Genomic DNA, 23109 nt, shown 5'->3' on the forward strand with positions numbered 1-23109 from the left:
AATGGTCTTCTTTGTTAATTTTTTTTTAGCATTTTTCTTGTGGGTAGTCATAAATGTGTGGCATATTTCAGTGGAAGAACACAAGCTTGCTAGGAGTTTCCTATTAATACTATAAGAGTATTTATGGACGCATATAGTGCTATATACAGTACCTACTGATTAATTTATCCCTTAAGACTAGGTATGTTTTTTTCACAGAGCAATCCTGCAAAATCGGCACATTGTACTGCGTGTTCAGGCCATCAGAAATGACGTGTGCTATCAAGTTTAGCTCAAAAACAATTTTACATAACGAAAGAGAAACAAGTTCTCCGTGCTGGTCGCTGGTTTCCTGTGTAGTTCGCTACAAAAGTCAACATAAATGTGCTCTCATGGATCCGCATGTCTGGGAGTGAGTGTGAGAGGCAGCCTTAAATCCATGTGGGTTTTGTGATGATTTTGTGTCTCGCGTCCCTAGTGGCCATCATGGCCGCCAATGCCTGGTAGGCCCCGTCAAGAGTCTGCGTCTTGAGTCTACACCGAGAGCCAGCCCAGAAGCAGTCATGCTGAACATGTGACAGCGTAGGTTGGGATCTGAGCTACTGCTTTGTGATGCACACAGCATCAATGCTGGTCAGAGTCCACTTCCATATATCAATCACCAGGTTGTACATCCCCAGAGATGTGTCAACAGGTTCAGTGACCTGCACAGTCAATAGATTTTATGAGTGAATTAATACCACTACGCGTAAATGACAAGTAAAACCACATGGTAGTCTTTAAACTCCGGACTATACCAAAATAGGTTATTACGTAACAAAGACAAATCACTCTATCTTTATCAAAGGTGCCATCAGAGACATTTTTGAAAATGTAAATTTCCCAAACATCGAACCGACAGCACTCATGCTCCTCCATTTTCAAATCGCCTCTCCACAACTCACCTTGCCCTCCCAACTATGATGATAACAAATGTATTCACACTCCGGCCTATGTGCAAACTTCGCACATTCCACCTTAAGTAAAAATGTGCATACACAATTCCCCCTCATGTCACCCCCTCACCACGGCTCCACTTCACTACTGAAGGTCAATGCAAAGTGACTCATGAATGCGGCGTCCATATTTAAAGCGCCTTGATTGCATTGTTACGTGGCTGCTCTCATTCCGAATCACAGCTGTTAAGAAGATGACAAAGGCGAAGAAGCGAAATTACGCAGTAATGGAGGTGGAAATTCTGAAAAAAAATATAACAAACTGATGATGCAATGTCAGCAGACATTGCGTGCAAATTCGGAACAGCTGAAGCAAGACTGAAGCACTTGAAATTTAAAAAAATCAAAATTTAGAATGAACACATGAACTGTTCAGATGCTGAATTTTGACTGAAATGCTGTGGAAATACGCTAAAACGTAGAATGAAAGTAAGAGTAAATTGGTAGTTTGAGCTCAAATCAGGAATGGAACCAACCCTCTTTGGGTCGAGAGCCAAGCACTCGGCCCGGTGTGCTAGACAACTTTTCTTAAGTCGCAATAGTGTATGACAAATTCCTTGTTGTACTTGAGCAATCCATAATTACCCGTACAATGTGTGCAGTTTCTTCCTGTTTCCGTGTTTTTTATTTCAATATTTTGCACAATAGTTCCATTGTCAGGACTGATCAGTGTTGGGTGCCAAAGCAGAGTGCGCTCATTCTTTTGGAGACTTGAGTTGTGGCCAAGTGTTAAATATCAGGGAATGCCAGGGGTCAACTTTGTCAGAGTTGAACTGAGGCTAATGTGATCACAGTTTGGATTGACAACAGAGACGTCGGTTGGCAGCAGGCGTTGCATTTAGTGTGTCAGAAATGACAAAAAAATCAATCACAAGTGGTAACATCCAGTTATTATTCAAACTGCGTATCAGTTGAGCTGCATTTGTTTTTAAATCACTTTTGACAGAACCGTGAATTTTAACATGGCCTGGATCACTACCTGCTTACTTACCTATCGTTCGGTAAATGAATGCAAAAGTAAGCTACAAAGAATTGCACATTTCAAACGGTAAAAAACAACTTTCATTTTTCTGCACTGCATACTGAAATAAAAATAATACAACATTAATACCACGTTATCAATCAAAACTACATGTAAGTATTAAAGGGACAGTTCGGATTTTTTTGACATGAAGTTGTATGACATACCCATCAGCAGAGTAGTAAATCAATGGGCATTTACCCCCCACCCCATCACAAAAATACCTCCATGCGGGCCTGTCCATCTTGTGTATTTGAAGAGGATGCTTGCATGTTCTTCCTCTGTGGAACACACAAGGCATTTTTGTGATGCAAATGTATTACTCTTTTGAACACATATTGTTTTGAGAACCCCAGCGACTACCTGGAATTACGTTCTTCATCACTGAAATCCGAAATTGAAAATCTGAACTATACTTATACTACTGCTGTGATTGAGGACAAGTAGTGATGACTGATTGTGACTTTATTTGTACCTAATGATGTGTCTCATGGTTGCACTATGGTTGATGCTTGATGGTTGCATCAATCTTCGAAGGTCTAAGTTCGGCTAAATCAAGTAAACTTAATAGATTCAGTTGTTGACCTCTGATTTACATCAACACATGGTACTGCAGTTTGTTGTAGTACTGTAGTGTATCTGACTTTGTACAGTCAAGAAGTGCAAAATTACATTGTATGGTATTCCATGTGTGAATATTCTTCTTTGACTTATTCAGCTCCCATCATGGCTTGTGCTTGCATGCTGGGTGTCATGAGGTCCTGCTTAACACCAAGGAGATCCATTTCTATCAAGGGAAGGAAAAAAGTACATCTATTTCAGTTGGTATAGTGAAGTCACATTAGAGCTATTATGGCAAATACTGGTTTTTATGTAATAACTTACCAGTAATGACTTGAATTCTTAGCATGGATACGTTTTTGGCATTTTTACTGCATGTGAATTATTACTGGTTTTGTGAAGATGAGGAGATAAAATATGGCACATGGGGATTTATACAGAGGACAAGAAGATAAGGATGTGTTGCAGAAGAATATTGAAATGGAATTTACAGGTAGGTTCCTTCCTCCTTGCTTCTGGCTTCTTAATTTAGAGAACAGGACTAATGTAGATTAGAGAACTGAGATTAGAAGGAAGGGCCTGCAGATAGGCCTTTGGCTCTTGAGTCCTCAGAGAAAACCGAAGCCGGGGAGTCCATACCAAACAATGAGGCAGGTCTACATTATTCATCTCAGGGAATGGAACACAAAGGCAGTGAGTGTGTTTGCCCTTCAGGCCTTTTTATATTTATAGTTTTACATGGAGTTTATCAGGAAGTAGCCATAGGTTTTAATCATTTTGGGGTAAGAACAATGCATGACTGCTATGTATTAACCCTCGGTCCATCTACAATTTTGGAGATGCCAAAAAATAACAGGAGCTGGATGATAAATTACCCAACATCCTTTCGTCATTTGAGGTCATGTACAACAGGAACATGGTAAACAGGTAAACAGTTGGTGGGAACCTTTACGTTAAACACACTGCTTAATCAGTCAGCATTATAATGATGGCTGATGATAAATGAAGTGGGAATTAGCTATAATTATTATAGTGCTTTTAATTATTCAATAACTTATTTTATTTTTTTTATTATTTTACTCATTTTCTTTTCACCATTTTCACATATGTTATATGTTTGTTTGCTTTTTTCTTTCTATATTATTCTTATTATAATTCTTATATTTAATAATTTAATTTAATAATTTAATTTTATAATTTTATAATTTTATAATTTTATAATTTTATAATTTTATAATTTTATAATTTTATAATTTTATAATTTTATAATTTTATAATTCGTATTATAATTCGTATTATAATTCGTATTATAATTCGTATTATAATTCTACTATATGTAAAATCACAATAAAGGGCATTCTGATTCTATATTAGCTTGGCTATATTGTAAATCACACCTCACCTCAATATACTTCAGAGTTTAAAGTACTCTGAACTTTAATGGAAATGAATGGTATTGCAGATCACTACTCAAAACCAAGCTTTTTATGCTTAATTATGTCAAGTATATGTTTTTCTGTCTCCGCTCTTGGAGTATTGTGTCCTTGCAGACTCTGCCTACCCCTTTATTTCAAGTCCGGTCCTCATCGACATTTCGTATCTAAGGCTGTACACCCCTTTGTAGTTTCCCCTTGATTTAAGGAGAATTGGGACACCGCTTGATTCTCGTAAAACCCTGTGGTAAGGGGTAAGATAACGGGTAAGGGGTAGAATTGGGATTTAGCCTTCATCTTTGATAAACACTGCAGTTCTTTCTGTTCAGAGGGATGAGCATCTTGGAACGATCAGTACTCTATCCTTGGAATTCATCTTGTTACTCCTTGAACATATTACCGCTACGGCTAAACCATTCCTGCGCACCAAGATCTTTGTATGCCTGAACTCTTTGATAGAACTGCGGCGCAAGAGGACAGATGACCCTGAGAGACCAGCTCAAAGCAATTCTTTTCCAAGAAAATTGAGAGAGATGTGGTGGGGTAACGAATGTGCGCAGGCTTTCCGTGCTGTGGAGATGGAAAGCATTCAGGGGCAGAAAGTTGAGGTCAGACTGTGGCAATTTACAGATGTACTGCGACTGACAAGCTAGCCTCTTAGGGAATAGCATTTTATTTGACTACACCTGAATACAATATTTTAGGTCATTTGCAACTCAATGAGGGAGCAGCACAACAGCGGTTCATTTAGACATCTGCTCACATGTGAAATCAATCACATGGCACCTGGAACTGTCAAGGTTAGTTATGTATGTAAATGGTTGTTGTTGATTCATGTGTAGGTCGTACCATTGCATAAAAAAACACTTCCTTTATCTTGACTTGATGCCTTTTTTATTTGAGAAGCAAGATATACATAAAACTTTCCATTTGTTTTTAAGCTATATCAATTAATTTCCACCTGCACATGGTGTGTGCATGCCCATATAAGGAAGTCCACCCCTCTGTGACATCACAAAGGGGCAGTATTTACGACGCCTTTTGAAACCTAGCGTTTTGTGCCATTCCAAACTTCTTTCAGGACCCACTTCCAAATGTGCAAACCTCATTATCTGAAACTTTGGCATCGTTAACACAAGAATGGAACATTCAAATTTGCAGTTATAGGTCAAAAAAGTGGAAAAAGCACCTCTGTGACATCACAAAGGGGCAGTATTTACGACGCCTTTTGAAACCTAGCGTTTTGTGCCATTCTAAACTTCTTTCAGGACTCACTTACAAATGTGCAAACCTCATTATCTGAAACGTTGGCATCGTTTAACACAAGAATGTAACATTCAAATTACAGTTATAGGTCAAAAAAGTGGAAAAAGCATCATAGGTCCCCTTTAACACTATACAGTGCACATGACTTGTCAACAATTTCAAGGCTATGACTTTGGACTTGACAACCTGTGAATTGAGACTAGAGTTGGCCTTTCATGTCTCCACTTGGAGACTTTATTTATTTAGATTTATTTACTCGGGACTTTCAAAAACACTGACTTTCTCCTACTTGTGTTAGCAACCTTTGAACCAAAAGCTAGTTTGGTTTAGCTTTCTGCTGACAACAAAATGAGCAATATGAAAGGCCTCAAGCCACTGGTCTTTATGCTGCATAAACTGTATATTTTTGTTTGTGTACGGTCATCAGGCATACTGCTGAGTATGTGACCAGCCATCCCTTTTTTGCGTATACATGCACTTTGCTGCCAATACTGTTAGGTTTTGATGGAAAATGCCATAGTAAATTATGTACAGTATCCACTCCTTTTACCATAAAGTCCGGATAAGACTTTTTTGAATTAGTTTTCCTATCCAGAACATGGCCGTACTCTGTGTGTATGCGTGTGTTTGTGTGCCTGTGGTGGGTGTCTGGTTTGCTGACACAGCCTAATGTGATATAAAGCACAGTTGGCTTATACAGGGCCAAGGATTGCCTCATTGATCTTCTATGGCTCACAAGAACTGAGTTCCATTTGTTTTCATGTGAAGCTTAGCACAGTAGAGGTGGATGAAGAATCAAAATCCAATTATAGACCTCCCTCTTGTTAAAACTCTCCTTCTGTTTGGCTTTCATTGGCAAGTACCATTAATCTTGGACCTGAACATGCAGAATGTGTACTCTATATACAAATAGTTGTATGGAATCTATATTTACAGTGGTTTGCTGCAGAAATAACAATATTTAGACATAAAATACACCCTGTAACGCAGGGGTCTCAAACTCAATTTACCTGGGGGCCACTGGAGCTAGGGTCTGGGCAAGGCTGGGCCGCATCAGGTTTCCCCCCCCCAAAAAAAACACATTCATTAAAAATATACAAACTTTTTCAGTGCTTTGGTTCTGATTTTACTACAATAAAAGCTCTGATAAAACATTCCACTGTTCTCAAATATCTTAATTTTTATTTTCTGCACAAAATAAGATGAAAAATAAATTTAAAAAAATCAAGAATAAAGAAAATCAATCAACCAGTAATAAATAAATAAATATAATAATAATAATAATAAAACGGCAAATAATAAAAACTTGAGAAACCACATATAGTTGGTGGGTAGACAAATGATTTTTTTCAGATTAAAATGAACAAAGCATTATTAGAGCCCTGTAGACATGACAAAACACGACTATAGTCACATTTATACTCTTTTTATTTACAACATATTGCGCAACTGCAGGGTCTTGAGACACATGCTAACTCGCAAACTAGAGAGCTAGCGACCTAAACGGTAGCCTCCAAGTTATTTCCTTTCAACTTAAATAGCCAAAAACGTACCACTTCCACACGGATAGGGAGGATAACTATTAACAGTTATTTAAACATGAACATGAATCAAACGTAATAATTTTTTCTGGGTACATGATACCATACAGCATCCATATCAAACTTGCGTGGGCCGCACTAACATTAAACTTTCATATCAAGGCGGGGGCCTCAAACTAGTGTCCTGCGGGCCACATTTGGCCCGCGGGCCGCATGTTTGAGACCCCTGCTCTAACGTGAAGTCTATCTTGTATGAAATGTTTCCCACTGGGATTATTGCATCATACACTGATCATGGACTTTTTCAATGACCAATGTGAATCTTCCAGAACTATGGCCATATAGTGCAATTCCATATAAATAGTCTTTATCTTTATAGTCGTATTTTTGATATAACTATTTCATTTGATCCCATTATATTGTCAACATGCAATATGTTATTTTGTCCCCATTATCCTGCTAGCCTGGCTAAAGGCCTGTTGAAGATATAAGGATTTCACAGAAGACGCTGATTATTAAAAGTACCTCTATGAAATCCTAGCTGGATTTTTTTTTCTTTGTCGCCTCCATAGCCCTCCATAAACAAACATTACCATCGCTCTACAGTTACTTCACAGGAACTCTCTTTTCATGTGCATATGCACATCATTTTGTCTGATCAAGCTATAAAGCCACTGCTTTGCATTCTGCTAAAGCTGTTGGAGAGTCCTCCATATAACTCTGGGTTATGTATCATTTAATATGCCGGTGCTGGAAACGGGGCTTAGCAGCATTGTCTTGCAACTTTTCATTCTGGCTGCTGTGCAGAACTAGGTTTCAACTCGTACTTTTGAACGCCAGAAGAATTGATACTGGTACTAATGGTAGTAATGTTATATACTAATGATTTGCATGCAGCTTTAGATAGTAAGACAAGTAGTTAGGGTTGTCTTCAAATATTGGACTATTTGACGATTTGATTCAGAGGAGTCTAATTTATTTATCAGACAAATATGTGATCAAGACTGTATCAGTTTTCTATATTGAGAAACCCACAGCTGCTGCTGAGCATACATTTTACATAGAATGTATTTGTTTTAGCTATAAATAACCAATTTATATGCACAATAGGTGTAACAATTGGAAATTACGTAAAAATGTCCAACTTGTTAGCAGCTTCTTACATATCATGCAACAACAACCAACACGAGTATCATTTAAAAAAGGTAAGGCTGTTACACCAACTTGATTTTATGTCTCAAGTGGGAATTTTAATCCAAGAAATGAGACTGCTCACCAAATGTGACTCCATTCGATTTAATTCTATGGTTATATGTTTGTTGTTGTAGATATTAATCCTATATTATAAAATAATGATGCCAATTATATGACAATGTCATTCTTAAAGTGTTCTAAATATGTAAATAAGCACATCATATCTCCAAGCATGCTGTAAGGCACTGGCAAAAATAAAGTCAACAGAATAAAATGTCAAATGTATTTATTGTTTAGACACAGAACAAAAAGCTTGTTGAATGAACATCATTGATGGATGCAAATGTATTTTACATAGTATATTTTATATGTATAATTTTCATGTTAAATTCAGAAAAGTTTTAAAGTTTTATTGTATACTCTGTGATGACAAGAAAACCCTAACCAATGTCAAGAAACTATCTATCTATATAAAATATAACCATGAAACACACGTCTTAATCTCTTGTCCGATTAATATAACACAATAAATCGTGCAAAGTTCCTTAAATAATGACACATCTCCTCCAAGCACAGATCAGTATAGAACTATTTGTGACTATTTTATCTTGGAAAAGTAAACAATCCCATACTCAAAATGTCATAACACCCTAGGGGTAATCGTACATTTCAGATGCAAGTGAGCCCTGAAAGAAATTTAGGATGGCTCTGCATGGAAGTCCTCAGGAGCACTTGGGAGTGTGACCAATCACAGCGGAGTGGTCGTACCAAGAGAGTGGTATGAGGTTGAGTAATAAACAGACTGTTTGGTTCGGAAGCAGGAAGTCCATGGGAACAATGCATAATGTGGAGCAGAACCTGGACGATGGGGAAAATCTTTCTGTGCAGGTTATTGTGTGTAGCTGCTCTACGGGAGCCCACAACTCAATACAAATGGCAGAAAATGAGCAAAATAGGTCCCATTTAAGATACTGTTTCTGAACACTTACCATGTTTGTTTGTTGACTGTTTCAGCCTGTTTCTTTGAAGTGAGAAAATGTCACAAATGAGATCTATTTAGTTGCAGGGATCCCCATTGGCTGTGCTGTTCCAAAAAAAAAAAAAAAAAAAAAAAAATTGACATTAGTCGACTAGACTACGAGTAAAATGTAAGATTGGACTATGAAAAGGCTTAATCAAAGAAAACCCTAGAAGTGGTTAATGATGGATGGTACTCTGGTTAGCTTTGTAGCCTCAAAGCAAGACGGTTCCATGTTTGAATCTATCTGTTTAAAAGCATGTAGCAATCATCATCTTTCATGTGTTCTTTGATTCCCAAAGGATGCCATTATCTATCAGTTGTGAATTTGGATGTAATGTTCCTTTTATCTGTTCTCTGCGCTGTAAACACGGCAAATTCCAACATGATCTGATGAGATCAAGTCCAACTGTGTTCGTAATATATCTTTATTAGAAAATATGTCCGTTAGCTTTTAAAGCAGATGTCATTATTCCCTATCTATGTCACTTTTCTATGATGTTGTCACTGGTTGAGGTTGTAGTTCTTTGCCAACCAACACAGTTACACCACCAGTCTGTTTATTTCCTAGTGCAAAATAGCCCACAATCATGGCCTCCTTTGTCAACAAACAATGTTCATTTATCCCTTTCATTTGTTATTTCGATGCATTTTGAATGAACATCTTTGATGGATGCAAATGTATTTTATAATTTTATAATTTTAAAATATTGTATAATTTTCATATATGTTAAATTCAGAAAAGTTCTAAACTAAGTTTTATTGTATATATATTATGTGCAATGACAAGAAACTATCTATCTATATAGAAATATAACCATGAAGCACACGTCTTAATCTCTTGTCCAATTAATAATACACAATAAATCGTGCAAAGTTCCTTAAATAATGACACAACTTCTCCTATTTCGATGCATTTTGAATTTTTTTTCTGCATGTAACGCTATACCTGTTCTTTATTAAAAGTTTTTTGTGTTCATAAAAAACTTTTTTTAGATCTTTGAGTTCAGCTCATGAAAAATGGGAGCAAAAACAGTGTTTTGTCTATGTTTTTGTTGAGTATTATAAAAAAATATACTAATATTAATAGTTTGGAATGTTGTACACCGTGTCTTATGTGTCAGCGTGAGGGTGTATGGGTCACTGTCAGAAGGGTAGACGAGATTATATTAGGGTGAGTTTTGTATCTGATGGACTGCAACCTTCTACCAGAGGGGAATGTTGAGGTGGGAAGAAGTGTCACAATCTTTCCTGCTCAACCTAATGTCCTACAGACATGCAGGTTGGCAGACTACAGCGTATCATTCACTCTGCACAGAAGGTGACTGTTCGCCGTGTGCCAGATGGTAATGGAGGAGGTGAGAATGAAATGATGACTGCTGTGGAGTCATCGTTGCTGGCAGGTTGAACTTTCCACCACAGGGTACAATGTACCTCCTCTGTGCGTTCATTTATACAGCTTCCCCTTTCTGTTCTACGGCTTCATCTTAAGCCCGTGCGCGGGGAATGATGAGAATGGAAACAACTGGGTCAGGAGTCAGCAGAAAATAATGTATTTAATATGCCGTGCAGATAATGAGACCAAAAATACTTCAAAGTTTTTTTGTTTTTTTTTTAGGGTAAGTTACATTACACTCCATACCAATTAAATGCTTTTCTTACTTTTCCGGTTAGAACTGGATCAGACTCAATAGCTTTAAAATTTATGTAATCTCCCCCACAAAATCATAATTAGCTTCAGACAGTCTCATACACAAGAGCATTCAATGTTTTTTGGCATTGGGATACAAAGACTGCTTTTTTTATATAAGTGAATGCCTTCGAGCATAAAGCTACTTTTAATGCTGATTACGATGCTGGGACAACACTCAGTGGGAAATATAACATTTGAATTATCTTAGTATTTGAAATGGAACAGTGTTCATGTTCATGTTTGAATTATATTTGGAAATATATTATATTATATTTGTTACTATCTTCTGAAAAGAATTTTTTTTTCTGGGAATATCTTTTACAGATATGTAAATCATAAAAACACACCATAAAGGAGCATTATTAGACTTATACTTACCACTATATTGATGCAGGCTTCCCAGCAAATGTATTCCCAGTAAAAGTAGTAGATGAGTGTTTTACCTACCTGTTATGCTGCTATTTTAGTATGTACCATGAGATAAGATAGTGTTCTGCATAATAATGATATCCAGATGTGTAGAGATTTTTTTTCTCCCTCTTTTCCCCCTTGCAATATTTTTTGGCACATTATTTTCATTCCATTGTTGATTTATTTTGAAATTGTTGGCTACATTTTCCTTTGTAGAGGAGAAAAAAAGCAATGTTGAAGAAAGACATAAGCCAATTTGCAATTTTTGCAATGTTTACTTTGACACTTTAGTCATTCAGTCATACCTTCATAGCATTATTAATAGACCCCCAGTAGCATCTGCTCCTGTTAATCTTTAGTATGTTGTTTATCGTTGCTCATCTGCAATATGATTTGGTTAATAGGGAAAATCTAAAGCAAGTGATAGTCAACCCAGCTGGAGGGGAATGACACCAAGTGTGGACTTAAAGGGGAACTACACGTTTTGAGGAATTTTCAATCATATGTGAAACATTGTAATGCCAGAAAATAAGTTAATCTGAGCTAGCTAACAATACACGTCATTGGGACACACCTATTTTGACTACAAAGCCTTCTATATAAAAAAAAAACATCAATGTTTTATTGTTTTATATACATGTTGTGATCATGCATGAACACGTACATTGATAATAACATTTACTACAGTATATTGCCAAATTTTGATGATTTTAAGCACTACCGGAACGTCTTTCCTGGGCGCATTCATTTCACGAACCCATTGATCGGAACTAACGCTACTTCCGTCAACAGGGTAAAACGTCTTGTCCCACCAGCAGAGAATCATTTTGCTGTGAAACATACACACACACACACACACACAAAGGAGTTACTTACAATGTCTGCTCTCATTGGGATACCAACCGGTGGAATAGCATCAGTAGTATCTTTCAGCACAAGATGTGTGCTCCCTCCCTAAGGAGTAGCTTAAGGCATTGTGAGTGCGGCTGAGACGTCATTCACAAAGCCATTAGCGAGGTGTTGTGATACGCCGCCAGAAATGTGGTACCCTTTGTTAGCTGCTACAATCACAATATCGCTGTAGCTGGGTTAATATACAGGGTAGTTATGGGAATGGGACACTGTTGATGTTTTTTTAAAGGTTTTTTTTTTTTGTTGGGGCTTAAGCGTCCATGACATACATTGTTAGCTAGCTCGTATTGACTGCTTTTCTCATGTTATAATGCACAGAAAAGGGAAAGAAAGTGTTTACGTTTCACATAAGGATTGGGAATGATGAGCAAAATTCCCCAAAAAGTGCAGTTGCCCTTTAAGGCATCTAGATAGCTAGATAGGTAAAAGAGTGCAGCATATCATGAAAAATAATTTTGTGTTGTGTGGGGATATTGTGAGATGCAATGCAGACGTAAGCCATTGTGACTATTTTTATTGTTGTCGGTGGAAGTGATGGTGGTGGTGACGGGTGGCAATAATAATGATAAAGATGGTTGCTGCTTATTTTTATGCATGTTTTGTGTTGTTTTTTGTTTGTTACAGGATGTTTTATATTTTAAAAAGAAAAAACAAACAAACACACACAATTACTATTTTACACAGTTATTATTATTTTGGTGTTGTATTTGTGTTTCTTCTCTTCTTGATTGTTTTGTGTTGGTTTTTATCTTCTTGGATGTGGTGGAGTTTGTGTTATTTCTTGTTATTTTGCTTTGTTAATTAAATAAATTGAAAAATAAATGAATAAACACAGTACATTGGACAGCAAAAAAATGTAATTTACCAAGAATTGTTTGTTTCTTTTGGGTTTTTTCCTGATTACAGAGAATACTAATGAGAATACTAATACAATTAATCCATTACCATTACCAACAAAGAATGCAGAAACTCATTCAATAGTGTTTGATGGTTGTGTCTATCTTTAAATGATCTATGAGTGACTAAAGGCAAGTTCCATAATGTGAATATAAACAAATATTGTACAATAATTGTTTGTTTATCACGGTTAATTGGTTCCTGTGTGAATTTCTGCTAAGTAGGATTCCTCATTGATACATATTTTTGTAGAGTATAGAAAATGTGTTTACAACGTTCTAAATAAAGTTTCTAACATTATTAAAGCCCTCTAGACATAAATTAACACCCCTATAATATAATCGTTTTACCAAATATAGTAAACAATATAATATAAAATGTGCCATATAAGACTAGTGCTTGTGTGTTTTGCTATAAATGTGTTTCCTAGGGTGGGGAGCGGCGGGTGGATAGGAAATAATGTGAGTGGTTGCGAGTTTAATTTTAGCTTGGAGTGGGTTAGGGTCGCAACAATAGCTTTTGTTTATATGCTAGTGTGTCTCACCGCACATCACAGTAACTTTACTGACAACCAGTGTAGTATACCACATATCATTCAAAGTGTTTTGGCAAATTCGGGATGCCTTTTCTATGAGTAGCCATTTCTATGCTTAAAAATGCTTAATTTAAGCCAAACATATGTAAAATTCACTTCAGCATGCATAAAAAACTATTTCATTAATAAAAGAAAAGAAACATAATCTTTTTAATGAAATAATAACATTTATGGGCTGCACAGTGGTCGAGTGGTTAGCGTGCAGACCTCACAGCGAGGAGACAAGGGTTCAATTCGACCCTTGGCCATCTCTTTGTGGAGTTTATATGTTCTCCCCGTGCATGCGTGTGTTTTCTCCGGGTACTCCGGTTTCCTCCCCCATTCCAAAAACATGCTAGGTTAATTAGCCACTCCAAATTGTCCATAGGTATGAATGTGAGTGTGAATGGTTGTTTGTCTATATGTGGCCTGTGATTGGCTGGCCACCAGTCCAGGGTGTACCCCGCCTCTCGCCCAAAGACAACTAGGATAGGCTCCAGCACCCCCGCGACCCTCGTGAGGAAAAAGCAGTAGAAAATGAATGAATGAATAACATTTACGGGGCTGCACGGTGGTTGAGTGGTTAGCGCAGCTAGGAGACCAGGGTTCAATTCCTCCCTCGGCCATCTCTGTGTGGAGTTTACATGTTTTCCACGTGCATGCATGGGTTTTCTCCGGTTTCCTCCCACATTCCAAAAACATGCTAGGTTAATTAGCTCTCCAAATTAGCACTCCAAATTGTCCATAGGTATGAATGTGAGTGTGAATGGTTGTTTGTCTATATGTGAACTTTGATTGGCTGGCAACCAGTCCAGGGTGTGCCCCACCTCTTGCCCGAAGACAGCTGGGATAGGCTCCAGCACCCCCCAAAATGAATGAATTAATAAAATTTACAGTATTATTAGTTGTTGCAATGTAGTTTATGTGCACATATGAACTGATTTATTCCTTAATTTACTGCAATTAAACAGCTGCAATTATAGGGGTGCTTAGGACCTTTTGAAGTGGGCTCAAGTCACCCTAAAACGGCTAAGCAGACTCCCGTATTTGTACTGACCACTCCTACAGTACATCGGGGGACCTCGGGTGGAGCTGTTGTCCCGACCAATCGGGAGCATCTTAGGCAGACGCTGGATAATCAGAGAGAGAGAGAGACGGAGGGAGATCTCAGCACTTTAGGAGAGTCTTTACGCAAAAAAGCATTGAACATCAGTGGGCTATCAAGCGAGGACAACAGTGCACGACTTCCCCCGTTGAGTACTGCATTTATTGGACTCTGTTGGACTGTTTTTCTGGGAGTTCCGGACAACAACTCTCATTCCTTCCTTTACTCTCTTGGATGTATAGCGGCTGAAAGGAACGCTGCACGGCTTGTGAAAATGCTCGTCGGACGCAAATCGTGCTGGAGGCAGTTGCAGGCTGCTTTTTTCAGACTGCTATGCCTTATTCCCACAGGATTCCCCGTCCGGAGTGTGGATATGCAGCGGGCCACCGACAACATCACTGTTCGCCAGGGCGACACGGCCATTATAAGGTAGGAAGACCTTTTCTAACTTTGGCTGGCGGATGCAGCGATGCATCCTTTAGCTATCGCTGTTTATACTCATCAGTTAACAGAGATTGTTTTTTTTTTTTTTTGCATGATCATTATGCAACCAGTAGAATTATTGTGGTATTATTTGGATGTGCATCGAACTTTTTTTTTCTCATCAAACCTCCCCTGCTGCCGGTTGAAGCAAAGACTACCCAAAGGGTTCCATTAGGAATATATAGTACACAAACTGGATGTCACATTAATCATAAGGAAATATCTTTATAAGACAAATTGTGATTGCAGGAAAAAGCCGATTAATTTACAATACATGTGTCATCTGTGAAGTACTGTATTGTCGACTTCACTGTTATTTGTAGTACATTTTTGTCCGTGTAATACACTGACATAATCACTTCCTAGACAATACAAGCTGCCAACGCTTTTGGACAGATGTCAGGGATCACGTGATATATTTTTTATTATTTATTTACTTATTTGTTTTTACAAACATTATACTTCCATGCTTTTGCACTCCATTCACTCCAATGTAGTAAAAGTCAAGATTTGGCATAATTGAGCACTAGGTGTGCATGTTTATTTTAAATCCAATACATGTTCAATTTAATCTAGACTATTAATATTCATTGCTGATTTGAATGCGATTTTAAAATTGGCCACATGGGGTCCCAAAGTACAGGAACTTGATTATTTGCATTTGCACTCAGGAGAGGCTGCTAGCAATTTACAGTAACTCCATCAATCTATGTTCTGTTTTGTTTTGCCTTCATTAGAGTTGGATTTGAGCCAGAGTATAATTTAGCTGAATTTGGGTGAGGGGGAACACTCTGCACTCTTTAACACCCAATCACAGGACACATATAGACAAAAAAACAACAACCATTCATACTCATATTCACGCTTATGGACATTTTAAAGCAGGGGTGTCCATTCTATCGATTCTCTGCTTCTTAAAAAAGTGATTGGAGTGCATCGTGGGTCTCTCCTTAACCAGTAGAGTAGTATTTTGGTAATGGTAATGGTTTTATTTCATTTGAACATGCATCAGATTACAATTGAGTGCATCCCATAATCAGTTCCCAGTTCCACATGTCCAAAAGGAGTAGGAAGAAGCAAAGCTTATTAAATCCTACCCCTCCATCTGGTACTTTTACAACCAGTAACTGTTTTTACAATGGTCTTGGCAATGTGACACTGATGAGACGGTAAGCTCCAGGAAGTACGCTGTCAATGCAAACGTGTGTCTATATCGTCTCATTTATGTCTAAGATGGCTTATTTTCGATGTATTGGGTAATACTAGTGTAAAGGTGACGAATCAAAGGTACGAACACTCAATGTTTGAATACATGTATCATTACATATCTAAATTCATGTACAAATACGAAGCCGCATAAATTATTAGATTCATGAATGTAACCTTTTGTCACACAGTTGAAGCCTGCAAAATTTTGGTTACAACAAAATATTATGGTCATGGTAATGGTTTTATTTCCTTTTGAACATGCATCAGATTACAATTGAGTGCATCCCATAATCAGTTCCCAGTTCCACATGTCCAAAAGGAGTAGGAAGAAGCAAAGCTTATTAAATCCTACCCCTCCATCTGGTACTTTTACAATCAGTAACTGTTACATTTGTTCACTTCCTGCTTTCCATAATATAGTTAAAGTTTTTTTTTTTTTGTTTGTTTTTTAATAATGCACCTCGTACCGAAGTACAAGGTGATATGAGCATCCAATGCCATAATGGGTACCATAGTGCGTGTCAATATAGTGATATATATAGCACATCATGACTGGTTCAAGACTCTTCATCCTTGTATTTAGCAAACATCAACTGCTTGTATTGTTTCTTGAATTGGCTCATCGTTGTGCATTGTTTGATTTCCTTACTCAATCCATTCCGTAGTTTGATTCCACATACTGAAATGCTATGTTTTTTTTAACATAGTCCTAGCATAGAAGTGTTTCAAATGTATTTCTTCCCTGAGATCATATTTCTCCTCTCTTGTAGAGAAGTATTTGATGACATTTTTAGGTAATTGGTTGTTTTTAGCCTTCTGCATTATTATGGAGCTGATATGCAATCGCTGGTAAAAAAAAAAATGTATTGCATATTTATGTAAAGTTGTTCCTTGTGTTTTTTTAGCACCCATATTGTAAAACGTGAATATAAAATATGGGGACAGAAATGCAGGAAGGGTATGTGGAACCCTTCGGCTTGTAATTTGTTGAACTGAACCGTGAATTTGATTCCATAAACCAGGTTGTGTAAAAGCTGAGGGAATATTGATGACCCCGGGGTGCAATATGGCCTCTGCTCCTTTCGAGCAGACTGTGGCTGCACAGGTGATACTGGGGTAGAGGTGGGTGGTGGTGTGTGGTGCTGGAGTAAAAAAAAAACTAACAAAAAAAACAGTCTGTAAGTGCTTTGACAGAGCCTACAGATGCGAGGCTAGCTACTGAAACCAAAAAGGCAATGCGATTCAAGCAGGGGCTCTGAGCTGTGACGTGCTGAATGAATAAGCAAATAGTTGATTTCCGTTGTGCTTAAAACTTTCCAACAAGCAACACTACCGCATCTTTACATCAGCCACCAATGTGGCGCAATTGTCACATTTAAATGATCAGTATGTCTTACAACAGGGGTCTCAAACTCAACTTACCTGGGGGCCACTGGAGCTAGGGTCTGGGCAAGGCTGGGCCGCATCAGGTTTTCCAAAAAAAAAATACAATAAAATACAAAAAATATACAAACTTTTTCAGTGCTTTGGTTCCAATTTTCTACAATAAAAGCTCTGATAAAACATTCCACTGTTCTCAAATATCTTATTTTTTATTTTTCTACACAAAATAAGATGAAAAATAAATAAATCAAGAATAAAGAAAATCAATCAATCAGTAATAAATAAATATAACAATAATAATAAAACGGCAAATAATGAAAACTTAAGAAACCACATATAGTTGGTCGGTAGACAAATTATTTTTTTCAGATTAAAATGAACAAAACATTATTAGAGCTCTGTAGACATGACAAAACACGACTATAGTCACATTTATACTCTTTTTATTTACAACATATTGCGCAACTGCAGGGTCTTGAGACACATGCTAACTCGCAAACTAGAGAGCTAGCAACCTAAACGGTAGCCTTCAAGTTATTTCCTTTAAACTTAAATAGCCAAAAACTTACCACTTCCACACGCATAGGGAGGATAACTATTAACAGTCATTTAACCTTTAACATGAACATTAATCAAACGTAATAATTTGTTCTGGGTACATGATACCATACAGTATCCATATCAAACTTGCGCGGGCCTCACTAACATTAAACTTTCATATCAAGGCGGGGGCCTTAAACTAGTGTCTTGCGGGCCACATTTGGCCCGCGGGCCGCGTGTTTGAGACCCCTGTCTTACAATATACGGTATTTTATCAAAGCTAAATAAAAAAAAAATTAAAATAATGTCTGTCACTTGGAAAGATTTGCATATAGGGAATGCCTCTGACTGACCTGTCGTTGATGACAAAGACTATAATTGTGTGGGAGCCTATTCGTCTATAAACCAGCTTCATATGTAGAGCCTTAGCTGTTCTTAACCTCTTAAATCTCTGTGCTGAAGAAGGCTGTCAATGGTTTAATCTGACAATGATTATTGGTTTTACAGGCAGGCGCTGTATTAGACTTTGATTAACATTTTCACACATGTGCAGTGTGAAGTGCTTTTGAGAATCCATGAGGATTGCGTAACTATTTGAATAGTGCGTCTGACTCGAAAGATTACAGAAGGTCTTCTATTACTCGACGAGCTCCTCGAACATTCTGATCATTTGAATCTGCTTATCGTGACATCTGCTCCTGGATAGCATGGTCGCAAGCCACAGCATATTAAATCCAGACTGTATATCCCAGCAGTTGTTTTCCCACATAAACCAGGGAAAAATTACATGTTTTCAGTATTGCGTCAAAATGCAAAAAGGAGAAAAAGGAGCGAGAGGCAAAAAATGTAAACAAAAACATGTTATCACGGTGAATTACATGTAATCACAGATGAAAATAATAATAATAAAGAATGTATCTACAATGAGAAGGGAAAATCTCATTGTGGTAAATGATTAGCTGCATAACGACAACAATGACTTCATAAAAAAAAAATGGGCCATTATTAAAAAATAATAATATACAGTCAGAAAACATATATTTCTTTATTACTATGTTTTTTATCATTAGAATATTAGCTCTTAAACTTACCAACAAAATTATCAGATTGCTATAATGTATGTATGTTTTTTACAGAGGTGTTGAAAATGTTTCCCCAGCTACTTTGATGCTAATGCTAGCATAGCACTTGATTTCAGACAATGGTCATCACATTGATAGCCCGTCAATAGCAGCCGTCACTGAAATTTTGTCAAAAACTAGCGGAGAGAATTGTGAATATATTACCCAATTTGTTTTTTTTTTATTCAACTACACAACTACAACTACAGAAAAGTATTCAAACACAATAAGGATTCTCGTTATCGGCAAAAATGCATTATCCAAAACAGATACCCGTTCATAACGAGTATCACATACACAAAAGCACAATATGTATACGAAAAACTGCAATGAAAGTCGTGGTAATTGGATACTGGGGACAAGTCGACTGAAGAAAACTGAGGGGAAAAAACAAATAGATTTTTGGACTTCCCGGCAGAGGGTAACGGTGCTAGATAATTTGTGATGTTGGACCCCAGGGAGTCTCCCAGCAACTCAAATGTGAGTGATGTTTTTTGGCGGTAAAGGGTCTCCTGTCACTCAGTCAGCATTTTTCTCCTTCTATGGTTTTCGTTTGTAAGAAGTTTGAAGTGGAAAAACACACCAATCGAGAGCTATACACAAACAAATGAATGAGAATAGTTGGAGTTAGGGTGGGAGAAAGAGGGTAGGGGGAGGGACACAGTATTAGTACAATCAGCACAATAATCCCTTCTGGTGTAGCCCAGGCCAACGTCGGATTTCCAATGCAATTTCATTTTCGCTCATCCCACAGTGGGCGTGCTGAGTGGCTGCCAGTTGAGTCATTATCGTCTTGTCCCAGTTTTGATTTGGGACAGTGGCGGGAAGGGGACAGTGCTCAGGGATGTTTTTTTGTGTATAATTTCCAATCCTACCAAGTTCCGCACAAAGTTTTGTTGAATAGTTCTCAATAGTTCCGAAGTCTTTCATCTTGGTCACTAGGATCTGACACTCTACAGTCCAAACTCATAAGTCTCAACCAAATAGAATAGTCCGACGCTATATTTTAGGTCCCTGTCCATTTGTTTGCTGTTTGGATGTTCTTCTTGCACACACATGCACACACACTACACAATGCATCATGTATTTTTAGGGAAAAAAAAATCCATGAATAACTCAACAACCTGAAATGTTTTTGTCACAACTCAATATTAAACCATCAGTGCTACATAAAAGCAATTCCACTCAATTTAACTATGTTGTTGTGCAAGAAAGAAATACTCAAAGTGCATACTAAGTACTTCAAATGCTCAGCAATTCCTTACAGTGACTGGCTACTTATAGGCAATGCAGTGAAGTTAAAGAGTACGCTCTTAGAAAACCTCCTCTTTAATTACTGGGTTGCAACCACATGACCGAGGGGCAGTTTGTGTCAATTCCGGTGTTCAGATGGAGAGCAAACATTGAATATCTTTGTACAGTGGTTGGCAGATTCATGTTTTGAAAGGAAAAATGCAATTCTGGTAATTGGAAGGACATGTGGCTTAGTAATGCCTTTAAAGGAGATGCTTTTTTCCACTTTTCTGACCTACGAATGTTGTTAGAATGTTAGATTCTCGTGTTACACAATGCCAATTTGCGCATTTGGGAGTAAGCCCTGAGAAAAGGTTGTGATGGCTCTGAACGCTCGGTTTAAGAGAGAGGCTCACTGTGACATCACAGTTTTCATCAAAGACTTCCTAGGTCCAAACTGTATGCCTGCCCCCCTCCCCACGCTGCTGCACTATTTTGTTTTGGGAGTATAACCAATCACATATGTATGTATATGTATGACCGTTGTATGTATGACCGTTTTGGAAATCTAAGGAAATACAGCTGGAAGAGGTGTAGATTCTGGAAGATATAGAAAGCGTTCAGTGCGGGTTATTGTGTGTAGCTGCTCTACAGGAGTCCAGAACTCAATACAAATGGCTGAAAATGAGTATAATACCACTACCCCTTGAAAAAGGTATTGGTATTTTTGAAGTACATAAAGAATGAGCTTCATACCGTCAGGTACCAGGCTACCGTCTGGTACTTGCTTGTGGTGCTGGCTGCTCAACATTATCATCATTGTCCTCCTCATTGCACTTCCTTTTGGCAGAGGGGATCACGCTGGCAAAGTACAGGTCATGGTTGGGTGGGACAAAGTCTGGATCCGCCACATCACCGTGTTCCTAATCATACTAATAGCAGGGTGGGTTGGCACAATCACAGCCATCTCCCTTAGACGTTAAACAGCAGATAGCCGGGGGCTGTATTATGGATGTTTATGGCATTCTCAGTTGGTTATGACATCCCATGTATTCTACCCCTGCCTGCATTGTATAAGGCACTATTCTATACTTCTGCACAATATGGAAGCGAAAATCCATGGCCGTACAAGGCACGTAGCTCCAAAACACGAGCGTGAATAAGAAATGAATCGGTACTGAGACAAAAAGAACCAAGCACCAGCTAATGGTCGACAAGACAATCACTGAGGACTGCAGGGTCAGACTTCTGCACTGCCTGGATTGACTACAAGAAAGCCTATGACTCAGTGCCAAACAAAACGAGAGCCTTTAATAAGGACACAATGAAGCCGTGGAAGAGGCCCACTCAAAGCCGGTTGCTCACATACCGCGCCATGCTGTGTTTTCATTGTAATAACTTACTATTTGCTAGTTCTAATACTTCTACCACCTACTGCCGGTTTTCAAGTTATGTACCGATGTCGTCGCCCACACATTACCATTATTCATGTCTACCTTTTAAAAATTCATCACTTATCAACAGCCTTCTTGTTAGCATCTACCGTTGGGTTTGTAGAGCATGCCACCTGACCCAGAAGCATATGGTGCACTTCATTTTGCCGTCATTGTTTGATAAGTACCCCTTTAGCCGTGCGAGTACTGTGATGCGCTCAGTATTTCAACCTATGGATGTTCTCTCATCACTCAAGAACAGGCGGCGTCAGAATTGTGAAATCAACTCTCTTACTATCCAGATGCATAATATTATAATACAAATATTGATGCAGTTTGTGTCAAAATTGTTAAAATGAAAAACATGAATTTTGAGTGTATTACAGTGTTTTAATTACATGTTAGTTGCATCTCTGTGAAATAAACTTATATAGATACAACTGTTGTCCGTTACTTGAGACTATTATACAGCATTTTAAAGTAAAATAAAGATATATATACAGATATACACAGTTTCCCACTTCACCTCACACTTCCATGCAGGATGTACAGTCACAAGTCTTCATTTTGAAATCATTTTGAAAATGTCCCAAGTAATGTATTTAGTTGTAATTTGATATATTGCATGTTTTGAAATCAGCTACATTGTATTAAGTTAGTAACGCAATGCATATTTGTATATTTGTCTTATTTCCGCTGTAGATAGAACCCCAAAAATCCCATATCGGCCGGGCTCTACTACTAACTACCCGTATGAGAACAACTAGTGCAGATAGTGTGAAGAAATGACTTTTATCAGACTCTTTAACAACGTATACGGTCTTACAAACCATCTTTCATAAATGCATTTTTTAATGCCTTCGGGACATATGAATTGTTTATATGCCTGCAAAGAATTCTATAAAAAATACATTATATAGTGCAGATCATAGCGTCTGGCTTTCTGGTACATAATTATTATTTGTGGTGCTCAGAGACAGTGGAACATATGCTTTTATTTTCAATTCTAACTGACTTTATAAACCTTATTTTTTCCAAAGAAGTCATGGCCAAATACACCAAAAACTACAAATACATGGTCAAAAATGGCCGCATTGTTGTGCTCTT

At 37.7% G+C, this 23109-nt stretch overlaps 1 protein-coding gene across 4 annotated transcripts in view; it reads left to right on the forward strand.

Moving 5' to 3' along the window:
• lsamp (limbic system associated membrane protein) overlaps window positions 1-23109 on the forward strand; it is a 282520-nt gene that overhangs the window by 132408 nt on the left and 127003 nt on the right. For 2 of the 4 annotated variants that reach the window (XM_058080762.1, XM_058080763.1), the window contains exon 2: window positions 14951-15029. In XM_058080762.1, coding sequence (XP_057936745.1) covers window positions 14951-15029 — 79 coding nt within the window. Of the gene's footprint in view, window positions 1-14619; window positions 15030-23109 lie in introns of those variants that run through there. The other 2 variants (XM_058080761.1, XM_058080760.1) reach the window with 1 other exon arrangement.

Source organism: Doryrhamphus excisus, chromosome 8, assembly GCF_030265055.1.
Source record: "Doryrhamphus excisus isolate RoL2022-K1 chromosome 8, RoL_Dexc_1.0, whole genome shotgun sequence".
Lineage (NCBI taxonomy): Eukaryota > Metazoa > Chordata > Actinopteri > Syngnathiformes > Syngnathidae > Doryrhamphus > Doryrhamphus excisus.